At 37.5% G+C, this 20,664-nt stretch overlaps 1 protein-coding gene across 1 annotated transcript; it reads right to left on the bottom strand.

Annotated features, from left to right (window-relative positions):
* Nucleotides 1-592: 592 nt before the first annotated feature.
* On the bottom strand, nucleotides 593-19,694 carry LOC129254438 (probable ATP-dependent RNA helicase DDX52). The gene is made up of 13 exons (XM_064095590.1): nucleotides 19,565-19,694; nucleotides 18,887-18,954; nucleotides 14,034-14,219; nucleotides 13,391-13,471; nucleotides 12,140-12,314; nucleotides 10,328-10,400; nucleotides 9,677-9,880; nucleotides 8,517-8,607; nucleotides 6,885-7,007; nucleotides 5,652-5,878; nucleotides 4,810-4,881; nucleotides 4,137-4,229; nucleotides 593-3,797 (listed from the first exon to the last, which is right to left on the bottom strand). The coding sequence occupies exons 1-13, from the start codon at nucleotides 19,692-19,694 to the stop codon at nucleotides 3,584-3,586; spliced, it is 1,737 nt and encodes a 578-aa protein (XP_063951660.1). The 3' UTR covers nucleotides 593-3,583.
* Nucleotides 19,695-20,664: the final 970 nt, after the last annotated feature.

Here is a 20,664-nt window from a genome sequence, read left to right as displayed (position 1 = left end):
CATCATAGCAGCACACAGAGCGAAGTTGGCTCAGTCGGTAAAGCGTCTGCCTGTCGAACCAAAGGTTGTGGGTTTGAGTCCACCCCAGGCGGATGACTGAAGCCAGTGCATTGTGCGTAAACGTCTCTCCCCTGTTCCATAGATGCAGGCTGTGTTACAGTGGAAAACACTCCATCCCTCGGATAGCACATTAAATGGAGGCCCCGAGTAGAGGCGAGTCACCACTTTTTCACGTTAAGAACCCACTGCACTGTTCGTATAAGAGTAGGGTAAAAAAAACCCGGTGTAGTGGTCCACCTGCACCCCCTCCCCCCAATCAGTTATATCGGGAGGAGAGATCTGTGGGTCACAGTGATTTAGTTCGCTTTTCACCTCCCAGGCACAGGTGATGCCAAACAAATAATATTAAAAGGAAATCACAATTCACAAGAACACCAAAGACACCGATGTACCAGATAAGACAAGGCAAAAGTGATTTTTTGTCTCGCCCACTTATTAAAAATAACCAGAAATATTGTGATTTGCGAGGGCACACAGCAGAATTGTATCAAAACTTCATTGTGAAATGACTGGGATGGAATAACACTTGTCATAAGAGTCTTGCCCATAAACTTTAATGTTAACCTCAAAATGAACTTTGACCATATCATGTGACCTCCCAACACAATAGCATGCAGGTCCCCCAAGTACATCTACCATCCAAGTTTGGTTGAAAAGTGACTTACGGTTGCGGAGTTACATGTAGGTGTCATAAGAGTCTTGCATGTAAACTTTAACGTTGACCTGAAAATGACCTTTGACCTTACCATGCGACCTCCGACTGCAGCATAACATGCAAGTCCCCCAAGTCCATCTACCATCCAAGTTTGGTTGAAAAGTGACTTACGGTTGTGGAGTTAGGTGTCATAAGAGCGTCTTGCATGTAAACTTTAACGTTGACCTGAAAATGACCTTTGACCTTACCATGTGACCTCCGACTGCAGCATAACATGCAAGTCCATCTACCATCCAAGTTTGGTTGAAAAGTGACTTACAGTTGTGGAGTTATGTGTCATAAGGTTTATGACGGATGGCGACATTTGGATCCCCAAGTCTCGCCTTCACCTCTGGTGGGCGAGACAAAAATTGAAGTTTTACCCACTATTCCCCTTCCATAACATGCTACCTTGCTTTGATACTATCATGACCTCCGCCAGTCCGCCACACGAGGACCAAAGTTGCACCTTGAGAAATTTACAAAATACAGGTGTTGCTGAAAATCTTGGAAATACAGTTAAGTGCAGCGGTGGCATATGTAGGAATTTGTCATACATGCAATTTTCAATAAGAAATTAGAAGTACAAGAGGAACCTGTAAATTTGTAATGTAACACAATAGTTTCAATAATTTTCCAGAAGTATAAAGTATTAGAACCAGTAGCGTACACGGAGAAGGGTGGGGGGGTTGTTACAGGGGTTCAAGCCCCACCCCTTAATTTCTTTTTTGCTTGTCAATTTTTTTTGGTACGAAACATAAAGTTTTTTGGTGAAGACCCCCTTTTTTTTTGCTTGTCAACTTTCCTTTCAGCACGAAACCCTCCTTTCAAGAATCCTGCGTACGCTACTGAATAGAACAGTAGAGAATGAGCATTTAATAAAGTTGCAATTGGTCAGATGCACATCCACTCAACTTCTGTAATAATCAATTTCATATCACCCCCATTTTCATAGGTTGTCTTTGGGTTAGAAATCGTGATTCGTTTTCAGCAATCACACTCCAGTTAAAGAATCTGAAGAAGTGTTGAAGCATCTTTTGTATGTGATGATTTATGACTACATAACGGACATTGTTGCAATGTATGAATATTCTCTTCAACAAATATAAGCAGGTAGTGGGGATCATGGTGTGGTAAAAAAAAAATGTCATTTTAAAAATTAAAGTAGGGTCTATATAACAAAGTTTGACTTACATGTATTTACACAATATTGTGTATATCCCTTCAAATTTTGGCTGCTACGACTCTAGCATTTTTTGCTTATTATAGTTGGCCACTGCATTTTTCTTTACTTTATCTTATTCTTACAATATTTTATTTATGTCTAAATTCTGTAATCGCTTCTATGTTATAGATTTGTCATTTGGTAATGGACTTTAATATGCCATATCATATTATGTGCATGTATTGTAAATTTATTTTGAATATACAATAAATGCAGACACTCCTGCCAAAAGACAAAAATTGTCAAAAATCTCAAACTAAAAAGAATACCAAATATTTTGCTCTCAGATAGAATTGATTAGCATGACTGAGCTGCTGTCACTTGTTACGTCTGAAAAATTATTACCAGAATACAATCGCATCACAGAGATTCCATTATTGTCATCATTGCTATTTTTTTTATTCAGTACGTCAACAGAAGCAATTTACATGAGAACATTCAAATTGTTGTGGTATGACTGGCTCCAGCCTAAGAATGATATGAATGAAAGGTGGGGGGGGGGGGGGGGGGTTCAAGCATCATGGCTGCCCTGTCCTATTTTGGTTAGATTCAATTTCATTATACCATAACTTAAAATTGTGTGATAGATGATTCTCTAATGCATACAGTCGAAATGTATGCCACAGCCATTGCCTGATCGGAAGTATACTACATACCTACCATCTAACATTCTAAAACATTGAACTGTTATTCAATTCCATGCTGTGTCGTGTGGGACATTTTGAAACATTTGACATATTTTTGACATGAAAATAAAAGAATATTTTCTTCATTGATGGTGATCCCACAGTAGTAATAGGAATAAGCACCAAATAATTGACTTGATGATGTATCGCTTACAACTGATATGAAAAATAGTACTGTATCATATGGGACACAAAAATAACAGAGAAAAACAACAAATTCATGGAATCGGCCTGTATGATCTTTGACCACGTGTTGCTCAAACTAATAGGATATCATGATTTCTATATAACTCCAATATGATTCAAGTTTGAAGATGATCCCTTAAATTTTTAAATGGTTATTGCAAGAATGTGGTGTTTTCATGTATTCAATGACCTCTGTGACCCCAAAATCTCATCAGATCATCTTCACGAAAGGCAGCTGCAGAATGATTTGAGGGGGGGGGGGACGACCTCAAATTGATGTCGTTCATTTTAATTATTGAATATTGAATTATAGGGGGTATTATAGAGCTACATGGCAAAGACCACTTCTTTTTATACTCTTCAACCTTTTTTAAAATACTTTTCTCCCTCTTTTTACTTTTCTTTACCCCGTTAATTGAAAATTGTATGTTTATAATGACCTGAAACCTTAACCTTTGATCTTAGTACATGTATCCCTTCAGCAAATCTGATCATAGTCACTTTAACACATACCTACTTAGACCAAGTTAAAAGTTTATCCATCAAAACAATTCTTTAGTTTTAGTTTTCGCAAGAACGAAAACTGGAAAGATGTCAGACGACCCGAAGACACAATGCTTCCAGCAACAGGCGGAGGCATAGAAATAGAAGTACAAAAAGGTGATATTCCTCATTCATGTATAACCTATAATCACAACCATTGGTGCAATTGTCCGACCAAAGTTCTTCAGGCTATAATGCTGGTTTCTTCTTCTTTTTCTTAACTTTTTGCTTCTTCTTCTTCCCTGATGTTCCTTCAGTGATTCCTTCACTCTTAATCACATCTTTCTTTTCTCCTTTCCTCCTTTTTGACTTCGGTGGTGCAGAATCTTTTGATTGATCCTTCTCTGTGTTACTCTCTGAGATGACAGGTTTCTCCTTGCCATGTTTTCTTTTCATCAACTCCCTGCAAGTAAAAATTAGAAAAAATATGCAAACTCGTATAATGAGGAGATAAAAACGAGGTGGATTCTTGACAACTACGCAGTAAATATTCATGCCTCAGCGAATGCCCTATGAGAAATATATAAAATTCAACATAATGAACTCTGTGACACTGACCTTGTGACCCTTAAATCTGATCTAACCCCCCACCCCCCCCCAAAAAAAAAAAACCAAACAAACAAAACAATGAAAACCTGTGTAAGTTTGCTGGGATATGAATAATCATATGTTTAACCGGATAAAGAATATACAGATACCAGAAACCCAAACATTAACAGAGCAAGAGTGAGCCATTACTTACGTTTTTCTCTTTGCCTTGCGTAGTTCATCTTTAGGGAGTGTTCTGATGGTATCCCTTTTCACTGGATTCCTCTCTAAGGTTCTTTTCTTTCTCCTGTAATGTGAATAGGAGGAGTAACTTCTTTTTTAATTTCTATGCAAAAGAACCAAACCAGGGAATAACTTTCCTGGTATCGCATCGCAATTTGCTCCACATTTTTGAAAGACTGCTATGCAGAAAGTCTTTTGTATAGCATATTTTTACATAGGACTGTACATTACCTAGTTGAGAGCTATTCTCCTATGACCAAAAATGCTATTCAAATTTAGCATAATTTAGCTAAATTATTCCCTGCAAACTAGCAAAAGAAGACAAGAAGAAGGGAATAGAAGAAAAAGAGCTAGACAAAGAAAAAGAAGACAACAAAGAGGAAGAAGAAGAAGAGGAGGAAGAAGAAAGATAAAAGAAGAGGAGGAAGAGGGAGAAGAAGGAGAAGAGAACGAAGAAACAAAAGGAGAAGGAGAAAAGGAAAGAAAGAGAGGAGAAGGGGGAAGTAGAGAAGTGATATTGAACTGAATTTCCCACAGCTTGGTAGATTTGTGTAACACCAAGCAACCAAATCCACGGGTTTAATTGATGACAGATACAAATGCCCACATAAAGTAAAGACAGACGCAAATAGGATGGTACTTACTTTGATAGTTTCCTAATCTGAAGCATGTAATCAGGCACTGGACAGCCCGCATTACGCATCACGTTGGCAATGCTAGAAAAACACAAAATTGAAAATAATTCAGAACTATTTATAATAAACAATATCTAAAACTATATATGCTCATCAATTAAAAACTGAATTATAAAAAAATATGTATATGCTCATCAATCACTATTTGACATCCCTCATGCCATCATTGTTATATCATTTTTTAATTAAAATCTACTTTTATTACCTAATTTGCACAATATTCATTGACTAAGCCAAAAACATTTATTTCCTTCATTTAGCATGTACCATGGTAACTTGGCAATAAAGGCCAAAACAGAAGGTGGTCTTCATCTACAGCAGGGGTTCTCAAACTACGGCCCGCGGGCCGGATCCGGCCCGCTGAGCTTCTCAATCCGGCCCGTGAGACTCTGCTGTTTAAAAATGAATAATTAATCTCTTATATCATGTTAATGTCACAATATGATGTCTCAATATGATTACATTGTGTGTCCATGCAACCATTATAAAAGTAATGACAGTCAAATAAATTTTACTTTAAAACAGAGTTCACTGAGTCATTTCTGTTTATTTGCTGTTATGAGAGATTGTAATTGAGTAACTTGAATACACAGATGGTATCCCACAATTGGGATTTTTTTTTTCCTGAAACTTTTAAGAAATTTTACCACATGCGCTATGACATGTTGTGTCCCCCTCATTTTTGTGTAGGTCTCATTTTCTCTGGCCCTTTCAGGCTTCATTAGAGTCCCATCTGGCCCTTCAAGGAAAAAGTTTGAGAACCCCTGATCTACAGGTTTGAATGTATCTACCTTCGTAAGTGAATTGCATCATCTTCTGTGAAGAATGTGACTGCGCTTCCGTTGCGACCCGCCCTTCCCGTTCGTCCTATCCGGTGGATGTAACTGACTGCCGACGTTGGGAAGTCATAGTTGATGACAAGGTTGACGCCCTTGAAGTCTATGCCACGCCCCATCAGTTCGGTGGCAATCAGCACCCAGATCTTACCCGCTCGAAAAGCCTTCACGATGTTGTCCCTCTGGAGGAACAACATATAAAATAAATTTAAAAAAAATGCTCAATATTTTTAAGGAGTTCTTAAAACTCATTAACTGATTCTGCTTTAAAAGTTTGGACCATCTCATGTATCAACTTTATTATGAACCTCTGGGGGAGGGAGTGACTTAAGGAAAGATGAAATATTAGACATGTGTGAATGTCAACCATGAAAAGACTGAGTGGTCCAAATCCCAGACCTTTTCATGATAAATTTTGGCAATGACATTTTCTTTAGAGTCAAACATTATTCATTACACCACTTGAGGGCTCAGCATTTACACAATATTTTGTACTCAAGTCAAATCCAAATTTGCTCATAACTCTTATTTCATGTACAGATCCAATACAAATTGTGTTTACAGCAACTTATAAATTAATGATCATTTGACTATTTCAATGATCAAAATTTATGGCCCAAATCCACAAAGGTGGTTTTTTTAAACCATGGGTTGAACCCAGGGTTTTATGTAGATTTCCTGTATAAATTACGCTTGTTTACCACGTATATTAAAAAATGTCTGATGCCGATATACGCGCATTTGTCAGTGCACGAAATTGACGCCTGTTGCCATGGTTAAGTACGCTATTATCTATCTATGAAACAGGGGAGAGACATTTACACAAAACGCACTGGCTTCAGTCTTCCGCCTGGCGTGGACTCGAACCCAGTCCACCATCTTTGGTTCGACGGGCAGACACTTTACCGACTGAGTCAACTTCGCTCTCTGGATCATTACATGATTTATAGCAATACGTCTGATGTACAAATTAGGTAGAACAACCGATACTAAATACATTATCTAAATCTATGAAAATTAGTAGATAACATCATCCGGTCAATGGCTAAGACTTTGGACGCTGAATAAGACCCCCCCCCCCCCTGCTAGTCAAAATAGCCCAGTGCTTATTGGATGAAGTATGTCCTCATTACTATGACATTTGTATTCTATGAATCTTCATTTTAAAAAAAAAACTTCTCTCCTTACCTGTGTTTGTGTCTTGTCAGAGTGGATGACATCTACATTATAACCATCATAGATCAGTTCCTGGAACAGTTCTCTGGCCCTCTCTTTAGACTGTACAAAGACCAGGACTGGAGGAATGAATCCCTAGGAAGTGATACAATAACAAATCTACATTATAACCATCATAGATCAGTTCCTGGAACAGTTCCTTACTCTTTAGCCCTTTCTTTAGACTGTGCTAAGGCCAGGACTCGAAGAATGAAGCCCCATTAAGAAAGAAACCATCTGCTATAGATCAGTTCCTAGAACAGTTCTCTGGTCCTTAATTTAGACTGTACAAAGACCAAGACTGGAGGAACAAAGCCCTATGACGTGATACATTAAAATATCCACATTATAATCATTATAAATAATTTGGTTTTATGTCCTGGCCCTATTAGTAAACTTGGCACAAAGTGGACCCTAACCCAGACCTGCCAACCTCTGGGAATGAAAAACTGTATTCTGTGATAATAAAAACTGTATTTTTCCCCCAAAATTGTATTTTATAATAAAATGCTTGGCGCTCAAGCTGCATGCAAGCTAAAATTCGCACTGCTCTTGCAGATGAAAAAAAAAAACATTGAAACATGTGTATACCCTGGTTTTAACAAAATGATTGAAAAAAAAAACAAGTTACCTGAAATTACATTGATCTAACAGCCATATCTGTGTACGTTTTATGAAATAGAGACATATAGAGATGATGTATTTTTTTTTTATACAAAAAAAACGTACTGCCGTATTTTGGTTGCAAAAACGTACTAAATACGCCTAAAACGTACTGGTTGGCAGGTCTGCTAACCTTACAAGCCCTGTTTTTTAGGGGTTCTCCTTGTCTTTGTTTCAATACTACCATTATTTCTTTGGGTTTTTTTTATGGCATGACGCTTTACTATTATACTGAAGATCTGTAATGCCTTTGTAACAAACATGTATGTACAGAAAAGAAAGGCAAAATTATCTCATCAGTTCAATTAACATAGAGGTGGAGGGGTTAAAAGCATATAATTCTTTGTAACAGATATTTCACTAGAAGAACTTGATTAAGCTGAGACTTGATTATATTGAATGATTTGTGCACTGTCGGTCTAATGATTGCCAATGATTTATTTGTAAGATGGTAAATTCCCTTTCAATCCACTTTGCTACTACTTTGATCATTTCTTATACTGCCCTCAATCAATTCAGTAGATTCACAATACGGTGCACCACCCATCGGTTACAGCAGATAGGCCAATTTCTAACTTCGGGGTTGACATCGCAGGTGCAAGCAGCGCACGGTGCTATGATCTAGTGTGACTGTGATGCTTCACAAATAAAAACCATGGCAAGAGTGGAGGAAGAATTCACTGAAAAAAGTCTCAATTTTGCAAAGATATATGCGGCAAATTTCTCTCCATCTCCTGGACCCTGGTAAACAGCATGTGCAAGCCAGCCAAGCCGCGCAGCATGCATGCACTAGTGAGCGCCACAGAGATTAACTTTGATGTCAATTTCTTCCGATGAGGCATTGCAAATTTTGGCCTGTCATCTATGGTGACGCTCAGTATTGTGAATCCACCAAAGTATTGGCACATACTTGGTGAAGTTCTTACACTCAAACAAACTTACCTTACTGAACATATTCCGTACAGCAAGAAGCTTTCCCGATTCACTCCCGACAAAAGTCAGTTCCTGATCGATTTTTTCATTGGCTGTGTTTCTAAAAAAGGCAGAATAAATCATTTCAAACAGCTCGTGACATTTTTAGTTAAAAGACAATTTGTTGAACCACATACAATCATATTGAGGAGGATTTCATTTGCACACTACAACTAATATCTCTGAATTCTCACAAGATAACAGATATGAAATTTCATATCCTGTCTGAGTGAAGAAGTATTTCTCAAGAATAACGTTTTTTTCTTCTTTTCTTTTCCAGGAGGTATAAGGCAAATATCTGAAAGGATTTACAAGAGCTTGTTTTTTTGTTCATGGAATAACAAATGAAAGGTGAAAGGTCATATTTTGATTACGGCATTATTGTATGGGACAAGTACATGGTAAAGAAATACTCTTTCAGCAATCCAGAAAAGCTATAGGCCGGGAAATAAAATAATGAATTTACCATTTGTAGATCTAAACGAAGCATATATTTAAAGCTCGGCGCACACAATGCGACGCAATTTTCCAATAAATTGCATTTTGCTTTAAATGTGAGGGTTCCAAGAAATAAACTTATTTTATTTGAAGTTTGACATTGTGCTAGGAATAATAAAATCATAATTTTGCTATGTGAGAAGCCCCATGGTCTGAGTAAAGTCCAAATCGGTTTCAAGTCACAGCTGATAGTGACATCATTGCAATTTGAAATTGAATTTGCTTTATTTCTACAGGGAGGCTCGAACTAGACTGAATTTCAATGTCAGTAGTCCTTAACACTATTCTGAACTCTGATTTCTAAGATTTTATCAGCTTGAATGCTCAACTCAAATGCTATTACAATTTCCTTGAAATTTGTATCGCAATATGACACATAGTGTGGGCCGGGCTTAATGTGATATAATGTGAAGTGAACACATCCTTTTTAAAACCTGTTACTAATGAACAAGATTAGATTTAAGCAGGATTTTTCTTGATTTTGACATGCTACCAATTTCTTCTATCATCACTGCGATAGAACACATAACCCCTCAAGGGTGGGATCACGCCGAGTTGCTGTTATCGTAAGCACTTTGGGAATGATAATATCCCCAGTCATCCTCATGAGCAGGCACTATTTGTACACTAACCTAGCACCGACACTGACTGTCACTACATTGTCGAGGTTCATCCTGCACCACTGCTGTACATCGAAGGCAAAGGTCGCGCTGAACATTGCACGGCGGACTTGAGACGAGTCACAGGCCTGGTAGATAATTCCAAGCTGATCCCTGAAGCCGGTTTTCCCCTCCTCGAAAAGCTTGTCCGATTCATCTATAATTAGCCATTCAACACTGCAATAAATATGAAATAAGTAAATACAATCAAAAGCATCTATTTTGTGAATTTTTTTAAAACTTAGTTATGTCTATAGAATGCTCCAGATTACTCCACCCTTTCCCCTGACTGCATCCCCCTTACTCCACCCTCTTCCACTACCACAACAGAAACTAAATGCAATACCAGTACTATTGAATAACAGATTACTGCACAAAAAAATCCTTTCAAAATAAGAGCTTAAGGGGAGTGTAACATGAAAGGACGATTTATACAAAATGTCCTGTTTTATCCGAAAATTACCAAAGTTACAGTGCTTCTCAGTTTCTCAGAATCAAGGAAAGTTTTTGTCAGAATTCTTTTTTAATGAAACGCTCCCCTGAACTCAAATAATGAACACAAATGCACTGGAAACTGATATGAACATAATATATAATATAGAGGTGTGTGTAATTCAAACATACTTATTTAATCTGATGGCGGGAGGATCTTGCTGGAGAAGGTAAACCAATCTGTTGGGCGTTGAGACAAGGATATCTAAAGAAAAAAAAAAAGGATTAAGAAAAAGATTAAAAGGAATGCCTCTGGAAGTTTTGCCTGCATTACGTTGATACATGTAGCAGCAGCATTCACTTTTTACAATGAAATATCAAACATTCTCTTTTTAATAAAAAAAAATGATAATTTAATGTTTTCAGGGCTTGGATTAAGGCCAACAAGACCATGGATGACCAGGGTCCCAATCCATAAAAACTTGTTATAATAACTTAATGCAAAATTTCTATAGCAAATTTAGTATCAACCAATCAAATTGAATGATTGCAGTAGATTTCAACTGTTATTGTAAGTTTGTTATCATAACAACTTTTCTGAAACAGGTCCCTGTTCAATAGCCTCAATTCCTTTCTTATTGGCCTTCAAAACTTTGGTGCCCCCATACATTTTCCCCCAATTTATGCACAACAATGGCCATGCACTAAAATGATTTTGCATTTCACCTCTTTTATATCATATCTCAGAGCATGATAAAAAACAAGCAAAGCAAAATTTGGTAGGAATCGGCTCAATGGGGCCTGAAATATTACCATATAAATCCCCAATTAGCCGCACTGAAGTCATTTTATTATTGGCCAGATTCTAAAAGGGGGTTTAAATGGAATCTAGAATCTATGTTCCAGCGCTTTATATCTTGTGGAAAAAGTGCTATATAAAAACAAGTGGAATGCCTCTGGCCGTCTCACCTGCATCACGCGATTCAATATAGCAGCAGTGCTGATTTTGAAAACTACTATAACTCGCACAAGATGTTCAGTGATACTTGGTTACTCTTATTTCCACGTTTTATGAACTAGACCAATACACTTATAGAGATATGATGGCAATTCAACAAATACCCCCAACGTGGCCAAAGTTCTTTGACCTTACATGACCTTTGACCTTGATCATGTGACCTGAAACTCGCACAGGATGTTCAGTGATACTTGATTACTATTATGTCCAAGTTTTATGAACTAGACCAACACACTTTCAAATTTATGGCTGTAATTCAACAAATACCCCAATTTGGCCAAAGTTCATTGACCCTAAATGACCTTTGACCTTGATCATGTGACCTGAAACTTGCACAGGATGTTCAGTAATACTTGATTACTATTATGTCCAAGTTTCATGAAACAGATCCATAAACTTTCAAAGTTATGATGGTAATTCAACAGATACCCCCAATTCGGCCAAAGTTCATTGACCCTAAATGACCTTTGACCTTGGTCATGTGATGTGAAACTCATGCAGGATGTTCAGTGATACTTGATTAACCTTATGTATAAGTTTCATGAACTAGGTCCATATATTTTCTAAGTTATGATGACATTTCAAAAACTTAACCTTAGGTTAAGATTTTGATGTTGATTCCCCCAACATGGTCTAAGTTCATTGACCCTAAATGACCTTTGACCTTGGTCATGTGACATGAAACTCAGGCAGGATGTTCAGTAATACTTGATTAACCTTATGGCCAAGTTTCATGAACTAGGTCCATATACTTTCTAAGTTATGCTGTCATTTCAAAAACTTAACCTCAGGTCGCCGCCGCCGCCGCCGCCGTCGGAAAAGCGGCGCCTATAGTCTCACTCTGCTATGCAGGTGAGACAATGAACTATTATAGTTCTGATTCATTGGTTCTTCATGCAAGCAACTCTTATCATAAGATATAAGTAATTAAATAATATAATGATATCTTTGCATCATTATCAACACTATGGTCACAATAAAATTACCAAATTTCTGTGCAGTGTGAGGTCCAAACTTCTGCGCTGCCTTAGCCCCATTTTCGATGGTGTGTACGCGGAGTCCGCTGCCCTTGGATAATCTCATTAATTCCCTGTACGTCTGTTGAGAGAGCTCCCTTGTTGGCGAAAGCACCACAGCACGGAAACCTTTCTTCTGCGGACCCTGGAAATGTTATGTCATTCAACATATTAGCATTACTCACTGACTTTCTTATGAACTTAGAGTGTAGAGTGACACTTGCACGCACAACACTTTGCCCTAAAAAGACTGGAGGCAGTAACACTTTCAAGATAAGTCATAACTTAAAAGGTTTTTGCTGTGTCATTTCATGATTTTTTTCTGTTAGTCTTGCGTATCTTTGAGACTAAATTTGAAATGCTTGGGTAAGCAGTTCTAAAGGGTACTTCACATTTTGTAAAGCATGTCAGACAGAAAATTGCTGAATATTGTGTTCTGTACAAATCCAATGCAAATTGTGTTTCTACCCCAAATTCATATAAATATCCTTATTTTTACTTTTATAGATTAAAATCAATTAATTTTATGTTGTTTCATATTGGAAGTGTTGCTGATCAATGATTTCCATTGAAAAACAAAAACAAATTGAAAACAATAAAATACATTAAAAAATCAGTCATCATCATCATCAGTGATCAGTCATCATCATCATCAGTCATCAGTCACCATCAGTAATCAGTCATCATCAGTCATCATCATTAGTCATCATCATCATCATGTCATCAGTCACCATCAGTAATCAGTCATCATCAGTCATCATCATTAGTCATCATCATCATCATCAGTCATTAGTCACCATCAGTCATCGGTGATCAGTCATCATTATCAGTCATTAGTCACCATCATCAGTCATCATCATCATCATCATCACTCATCATCATCACTCATCATCATCACTTATCATCATCATCAGTCATCATCACTTATCATCATCACTCATCATCATCACTTATCATCATCATCATCATCATCACTCATCATCATCACTCATCATCATCACTTATCATCATCATCATCATCATCACTCATCATCATCACTTATCATCATCATCAGTCATCATCATTGACCATCAGTCATCATCAGTCATCCTTCATCATTGCTCATCTTTCATCATCATCAGTGATCACTCACCAACATCAGTGATCATCGTCAGCTATCAGTGATAATCAGTGATGATTATAATAATCATGAACGATAAGGATGACAATGACTACATTACCTTTAGCTGATGTATTACTGGCAGCAGAAAGGCAGCTGTCTTTCCTGAGCCAGTGGGTGCACATGCTAGGAGCTCACGACGCTAGATGATTTAAGAAAAAAATAAAAAGAAAGATTAAATGGGAACATAGTTTGAAATTTGATATTCATTCATGAGAAAACTGAAAGGAGAAATCATGTTTGCAGTGAGACAGCAATTTCTCCTGGAAAATTACGAAATGAAATAAAGGATTACGAAATCCCACAAGAAAGTGAGGTGTGACAAGCAGATCCTGTTTAAGACTCCTTTAATGGTTCGGAAATCAATATTCTCAAATTATAAAGCACGCAATTGATGGAAACATGAAAATACATGATTTATTTATTTTTATTGATAGTGTTATTAAAATTTCTTACATACATTATCAAAATAGCAGTTTCCTGCCTGCAAATCGCCATCGGAACCCGGAAAGGAATTTTGACCCACTCAGGGGAGAAAAGACAATCATCTTTGTAACAGGGTTTTATGGACAGTTTATATTCAGAGTATGCTCTTATGAAAAACCATATTCAAGGTATTCAGAGGTAAACAAAAAACACAACCTTTTATAAACAGGCGACTTTGTAGACAGGATATTTGTCTGCAAGTATTTATAGTGACTCACATGCATAAGTATTGGTATGGCTTGCATCTGGATTGGCGTGGGTGCGAGGTACCCAACCTCCATAATATTCTGGATGACGTCATCAGAGAGACCATATTCCTCCTGCAGCTCTCCGAACGTCTCCACCGGGTCAGGAATATCCTCCCCTTGAACGTGGATCCGATTCCTTTTGCGGATTGCCTTTATCTGGGAAAAAAAATCACAATGTAAATTTGTAATATTCGTTTTAAAAACTGCAGAAAAATCCTAATTGAGAAAAGATTTCACTACAACCAGCCCAGTACTAATATGTGATTTGTGCAGAGGGAAGTGTGTAGAGGGAAAATCTTTCATTTCAATTGCTTGCCGATGTCTTTGTGTGATTTGTCATTCTGACTGCCAAAAAAACAATAATCAGATGTGTTTTTAAAGATTAAAATCAAATAATACATGACAATCTGCAGAAGAAATATTTACGAAATTGTCGTCTGTCCGATACAGAGTACTGAAGTGTGATGTCATCAATTTTCACTTTTTTGCATATCAGCGTTTTGACACTATATATTGGACAGAATCCTGAGTGCATGGCACGTGTCCCTATAGATCCACTGGTGTTCGAGGAAGTATTTGCACCTTTTAAGAATACTCGAGACCACGACTTAAAGATTGCCATGAATGCCAAAGTAGGACCTGATCGGAATGTGAGAATCACTAATAAAGAGGGGATTTCGTATTTGTCAAAGATAAGGGCATGTATCTAAAGCTGATGAAGATGAGACCAATAAACCGAATTTGTTGAAGGTGATGGTACATGTACATTACAGAAACATCAATTGGAGAGAGCAGGGGCCACGGAAGTTTTCAAAGTGGGGGGCTGACCATGCAAAAAATCACAATCCTATGGTCATTTTTAAGGTTTTTGTACATGGTTTTGAAAAAAGTGGGGGGGGGGGGGGCTGAAGAACCCCCCTCCCCCCCCCCCCCCCCCCGCGGCCCCTGGAGAGGACACTTCAGGTTCATAAGGTCATATGGGACCTACAAGGAATGGGTAGACAATGACAAACCATGTTAGGACCAAAAAGGGTTTCTTACTGGGTTGTGTTTGGATCTACAGTTGAAGTTTTGTCTGATTTTGGACTTTTTACACTTGTTTAATGCCATTTTCATATTTTTATGCAGTTTGATTCATCAAGTTAAAAGGTCTGCTTGATACTATAAAGAAACTGAAAAAAACAAAATGAGAAAGTGACAGGTATGAAACAGCTTGAAAAAGTTTTGAAAAAGGAATGAACGCCTTGAATTCATTAAGAGAAAGTACAAGAAATGTGCTATGCATCTCTCTTATGTTACTTAGAAATAGACAATCAGGCAAACGATCAGCATGAACGAGAAAAGAACAGTACTCAAGGAGACATGCTACATGTAGGAGACTCTTAGTGCATCTCACAGAAGAGTGTCAGGCGCGGTTACATTTTCTTGATTCGTGGGGAATTCATGTAAAACAGCACGTGATACTGGCACTGGTCTGACGGTCCCAGACCGGTAAAAATTAATGTCGGACCAGTAGCTTTTCAGAAATAGCCAGATTTACTGGTCCGACATGACCAGTATAAGAATATATCAAACTGATACAAATGATATTTTCTTCTCTTTTGTTAATCATATAAATGGCTCTGGAGTCTCAAAAAATGGCTCTCATGATTTATGTTGGAGTGTGTGTTTGTGTACTTTTCACTAGTTTTTTTTTTTTTTGGGGGGGGGGGGTAACAATAAGCAATAAAAGGCAGCAAAATAAACTAAAGTCTCTTTTAGGTTTTTCTTTATTTTGGGGACCAGTGAATTATAGGTTTGGACCAGTAAAAATGGGTAAAACTGGGTATTTACTGGTCCAACATGAACAGGTTGGACCAGTATTACCGTAAGAGATACAAATAGTGGAGAACTGAAGGATATTTCTCTGATGGAAGATCAAGAAGAGTTTTGTAGTATGACAGGATGTTATGAAGAGGAAATATTACAAAGGGTAAATCTCGCTGTGCTGGTAAAGGATGCTCATGGCATCTCAGAAGAGTCTTGGAATGCACTAGCGTGTATTAGCGATATCCCGAATCTCAAAAAAGTAAAAAGCCACATGACACTCACAGAATCCAAAATAGATATCCCTTTGTCCAAAACTGAGCCATCTAACCCAGGAGTTCAAAGAGATGTAAAGGTACTTTTGAAGAGAGAAATAGAATATCTTGTAGACGAGGGTATACTCGGAAAAGGAAATCAGAATGTAGATGTAAAGATAACTGGAGATGTCACAGTGGTCGGCCATTGGCAGTAATTATGTGAATGTCACATGTACTGTTCTCAACAATGAAGCCAATGCAACCTTCGCTAGTGGGCATTGTCCCATAGCGATATTTTGCGATGAAGAGAAATATAGTCAATAGAAAGAACACTTGGTGCAGGATGTATCATCCTTCACAAGTCTTGTAACTGACGAGGTGAAGTACACTATTAGGTATCATTTATCAGGCGATTACAAGTTTCTTCTAACCGCACAGGCTAGGAGAATTGGTGAGAAGGGACATTCCGGTGTACGAGATCCTATATTCAAGTCAATCGCAATGGAGTATGTAGTTTTTGATACATTGCACATGTATCTTAGAATTACAGACAGGTTAATGAAAAAGATCATGCAAATGATCAACGAGCTCGACTTGCAAGAAATTGGATCAGTGGGTAGATGTTTTGCTCCTGAAAAAAATGACAAGATGTGCGATAATGGAAGACATCTTGAAAAAAGCAGGGGTGCGTGGTACCCCTTTGGCATATGACAAAGAAGCAAAAACGGTCAAATGCCGGGATCTATTAAGAGGACCCGAAAAACAAACAGTTGAGAAGTTCTTGGATGACATAGAAGCAATTGTAAATACTCATGCACACGGACGCACAGTTGTAAATGCATGGCGTAGGTATAGGGTTCTATATGACAGTGTTCGGTCGTTCAAGACGGCTGAGGCCATGTCTCCTGACAGACCTGCCAAGCTGACAAAGCTAAGAACTGACTTGGTTGAGTGGTAGCTGCTTGCGCTTTGAAGATAGCAACCCCACATGCATCTCTTTGTAGTACATGCGGCTGATATCATAGAAAGGTTTACGTTCTTTCCATATATTCAACGCTCAGGGTCTAGCAAAATTGAACAATATGACAACAACAGAGTACTTTAGAGGTATTACATGTACATGTAATCATCAAAAAGGTGTTGAGTCTCTAGTCCAGATCATGCGTAGGAACAATAGACGCCTCTATCGTGCCCACAAAGGGATAAGAATTCCACGAAAGTCCTATAAGTGTGGAAAGTGTGGAAAATATGCTGGCCATAATTATGTTAATTGTCAAATGTAGGATGATGCCAAAATTAACCATAAATGGTTCATTCATATCCAGTCACACAGACCATAATACAGAAGCAGTGAAAAAATGGGCATCTTTTAGTCCATAGTTTGTATAATTATACAAAGATGTTCTTTATGTTCAAGGATAGCATAATTGTATGTCTTTTCTGCAATAGAGCGTTCTCACATGACGTCACAAGCAGCCATGTTGCTGGGCAAACACTAATAAGGAACCTATGTCACCAGACCTTAAAAACAATGATTTATCACGTTTTGATGAACATGTTTCTATTGTTTGGCTTCCAACAAGGATGTATTGTTTGATTTTTATATTTCACCGTGTTTCACAAACTTTTCAAAACTCTATGAGAAGTTTTCAGGTTGTCCATCAGTATATCCGTGTATTATCAGTAAAATGACTTTGAAGTATTGCACACCATGATCCAGTTCAGTTGACATTGATTTTTTTTTAATGGATTCATTAATTCTGAATAAACATATACAAGTACTTTACAAAACTTTATTTGGTGCAAGCGGTTAAATGCTTTTACCAATTGAAATTTTAATGATGTTCCTTGTTATTGTGGCAGATTTTGAAATGTACTGAAACTGGAGTTTGTGTGTATTAGCCCTATACCTGAGTCTGCGCTCAGATTAGTGCTTTTTCAAAACATACTCTGCGTATGGAAGACGTAGAGGGCAGCAACACACGGCCATGTCCTGCATGCCTTCTACGTTAGTTGGTACTTTGCTAAAATTCAGCTTGCGCTTGTGAGTGATGCTTTTTATTTGATTGAATAGACTGAGTCGAGTGCAGTTAAGATGTTTGGATTGTCTAGCAAAGTGGGGGTGAGATCGTGTTTTGTGGGGTTTTGTGGCTCATAAGTATTTGTAGTTTGTTGAGATTTTGGAGTAATTTCTGTTGCTGTTCTGTGCAGTTGGAGAAAAAAGTTTTTTGTGATTTTCCATTCGAAAAGCCACTTTCAAAAGGCTGTTTCTGTGAATTCCGTGAAATCGCGGAAAATCACTGTATCCCTACATATTATAGCGGGTATTATCGACAACGAGAGAAAGGTTATCGATATTGCTAAGTGGCAAAAACAAGCAATTATCGACAAGACTAGCGATAAAGACGTTATCGATAACAGCCCTATCCTGGACGCAAAAAATGATAGTGTTCAGTCATGCATGAACAAAAATTTGAGATTTCAGAGAAGACTTCACAGCAATATCAATATAAAAAATTATCCTTCTTAAAATTAGAAACATAATTTTGAGTGCTTTCTAGAAATGTACCGTTTTTGCTGATTTTCACTGTGTAGACCAACCAAACAATTTTAGTATTATGACTTACATGTAAGTTGAGCAAATTCTCTCTACATACATGTAGGATTATACCGGTAGTATCTGGTATGGACGAATTGTCAATTTTAAATGATCAGGCTCAACTACCATCCTGCCTCCTGAATATTTTCAAATATTCTTACCTTTTCAGTTCTTCCAGACCCTTTAGAATTATCATGTTCACTTGTTTTAACCGTCTCACCAGCAGAAACTGCAATAAAAAGAAATTTTGAAATACCAAGACTAAGAAACTTATTTTTCATTAATTTGATTAATGAAAAGATATAAGTTCTTATTAATAATCTGAATTGCCTGTGACCTTGACTCAGTACAGAATTAGTAACCTGAAATTATACTTGTCCACTTCACGAAACCTGAAGCAAGAAGTCCCAAGCCCCTTTGAATACTTGCAAATGAGTGAATTGAGCCACTTTTGAATATGGAAATTTAAAGGGCATTTCAATTACTTTATGGCAGTTGTTTGGGAGATTTCTAATGGAGCCAGACTTCATAGCAGAGCATTCCAAAGTGTGCCTGGTGGCACAAATGATCAAGACTTTGTCAGTTTATGAAGTGAGTAAAAATTGAGAAAAATGGGGGTCGGATGTACAAAAAGGTTGATTATTTTACAGAATTGCCCATCTGTGACAATCATGATGCAAGCAAGGTGTAAAATTAAAGTTGATGAGTTACATGTACTTTCTATTGAAGTAAACATTCACAAGAACAAACCATGCATTCTTGACAAAGCTGACCTTTGAACTTTAGTTACCTTGGAATACACTGTATAAAAAAAAAACAATGAGGAAAGATGTACATACCTTTCTGTTTCTTTGTGGCATTTCTTTTATGTGTTTCATCCAAGCTTCTTTTGTTGTTTCCAAAGATATCCAAAGCTTTAATGATGTCCTGTTGTGGAAGCTGCTTCCCAGTAGGTTTTATAATCTGCATTATTAAAAAAACAAGATGAATGCCTCTGGCCGTCTCACCTGCATCACGCGATTCAATATACAATGTAGCAGCAGTGCTGATTTTGAAAACTACTATAACTCGCAAAAGATGTTCAGTGATACTTGGTTACTCTTATTTCTACGTTTTATGAACTAGACCCATACACTTATAGAGATATGATGGTAATTCAACAAATACCCCCAACGTGGCCAAAGTTCATTGACCTTTGACCTTGATCATGTGACCTGAAACTCGTACAGGATGTTCAGTGATACTTGATTACTCTTATGTCCAAGTTTCAAGAGAAAGATCCATCAACTTTCCAAGTTATGATGGTAATTCAACAGATACCCCCATTAAGCCAAAGTTCATTGACCTTTGACCTTGGTCATGTGACCTAAAATGCGCAAAGGATGTTCAGTGATACTTGATTACTCTTATGTCCAAGTTTTATGAACTAGACCAACACACTTTCAAAGTTATGGCGGTAATTCAACAAATACCCCAATTTGACCAAAGTTCATTGACCCTAAATGACCTTTGACCTTGATCATGTGACCTGAAACTTGCACAGGATGTTCAGTAATACTTGATTACTATTATGTCCAAGTTTCATGAATCAGATCCATAAACTTTTAAAGTTATGATGGTAAATCTACAGATACCCCCAATTCGGCCAAAGTTCATTGACCCTAAATGACCATTGACCTTGGTCATGTGACGTGAAACTCATGCAGGATGTTCAGTGATACTTGATTAACCTTATGTATAAGTTTCATGAACTAGGTCCATATATTTTCTAAGTTATGATGACATTTCAAAAACTTAACCTTAGGTTAAGATTTTGATGTTGATTCCCCCAACATGGTCTAAGTTCATTGACCCTAAATGACCATTGACCTTGGTCATGTGACGTGAAACTCATGCAGGATGTTCAGTAATACTTGATTAACCTTATGGCCAAGTTTCA

This window comes from Lytechinus pictus, chromosome 2 (genome assembly GCF_037042905.1).
Source record: "Lytechinus pictus isolate F3 Inbred chromosome 2, Lp3.0, whole genome shotgun sequence".
Taxonomy (NCBI): Eukaryota; Metazoa; Echinodermata; class Echinoidea; order Temnopleuroida; family Toxopneustidae; genus Lytechinus; species Lytechinus pictus.
Note: the sequence above shows the minus strand (reverse complement) of the source record. Positions and strands in the feature narration are given on the sequence as shown.

Excerpts from the sequence above, each read along its gene's own strand:
- LOC129254438 (XM_064095590.1), bottom strand. The coding sequence starts at position 19,694 with ATGCAGATTATAAAACCTACTGGGAAGCAGCTTCCACAACAGGACATC. Across the intron at positions 4,882-5,651 it reads GATGCAATTCACTTACGAAG|CATTGCCAACGTGATGCGTA; the intron begins GTAGATACATTC and ends GTGTTTTTCTAG. Across the intron at positions 4,230-4,809 it reads CAGATTAGGAAACTATCAAA|GAGAAAGAAAAGAACCTTAG; the intron begins GTAAGTACCATC and ends TTCACATTACAG.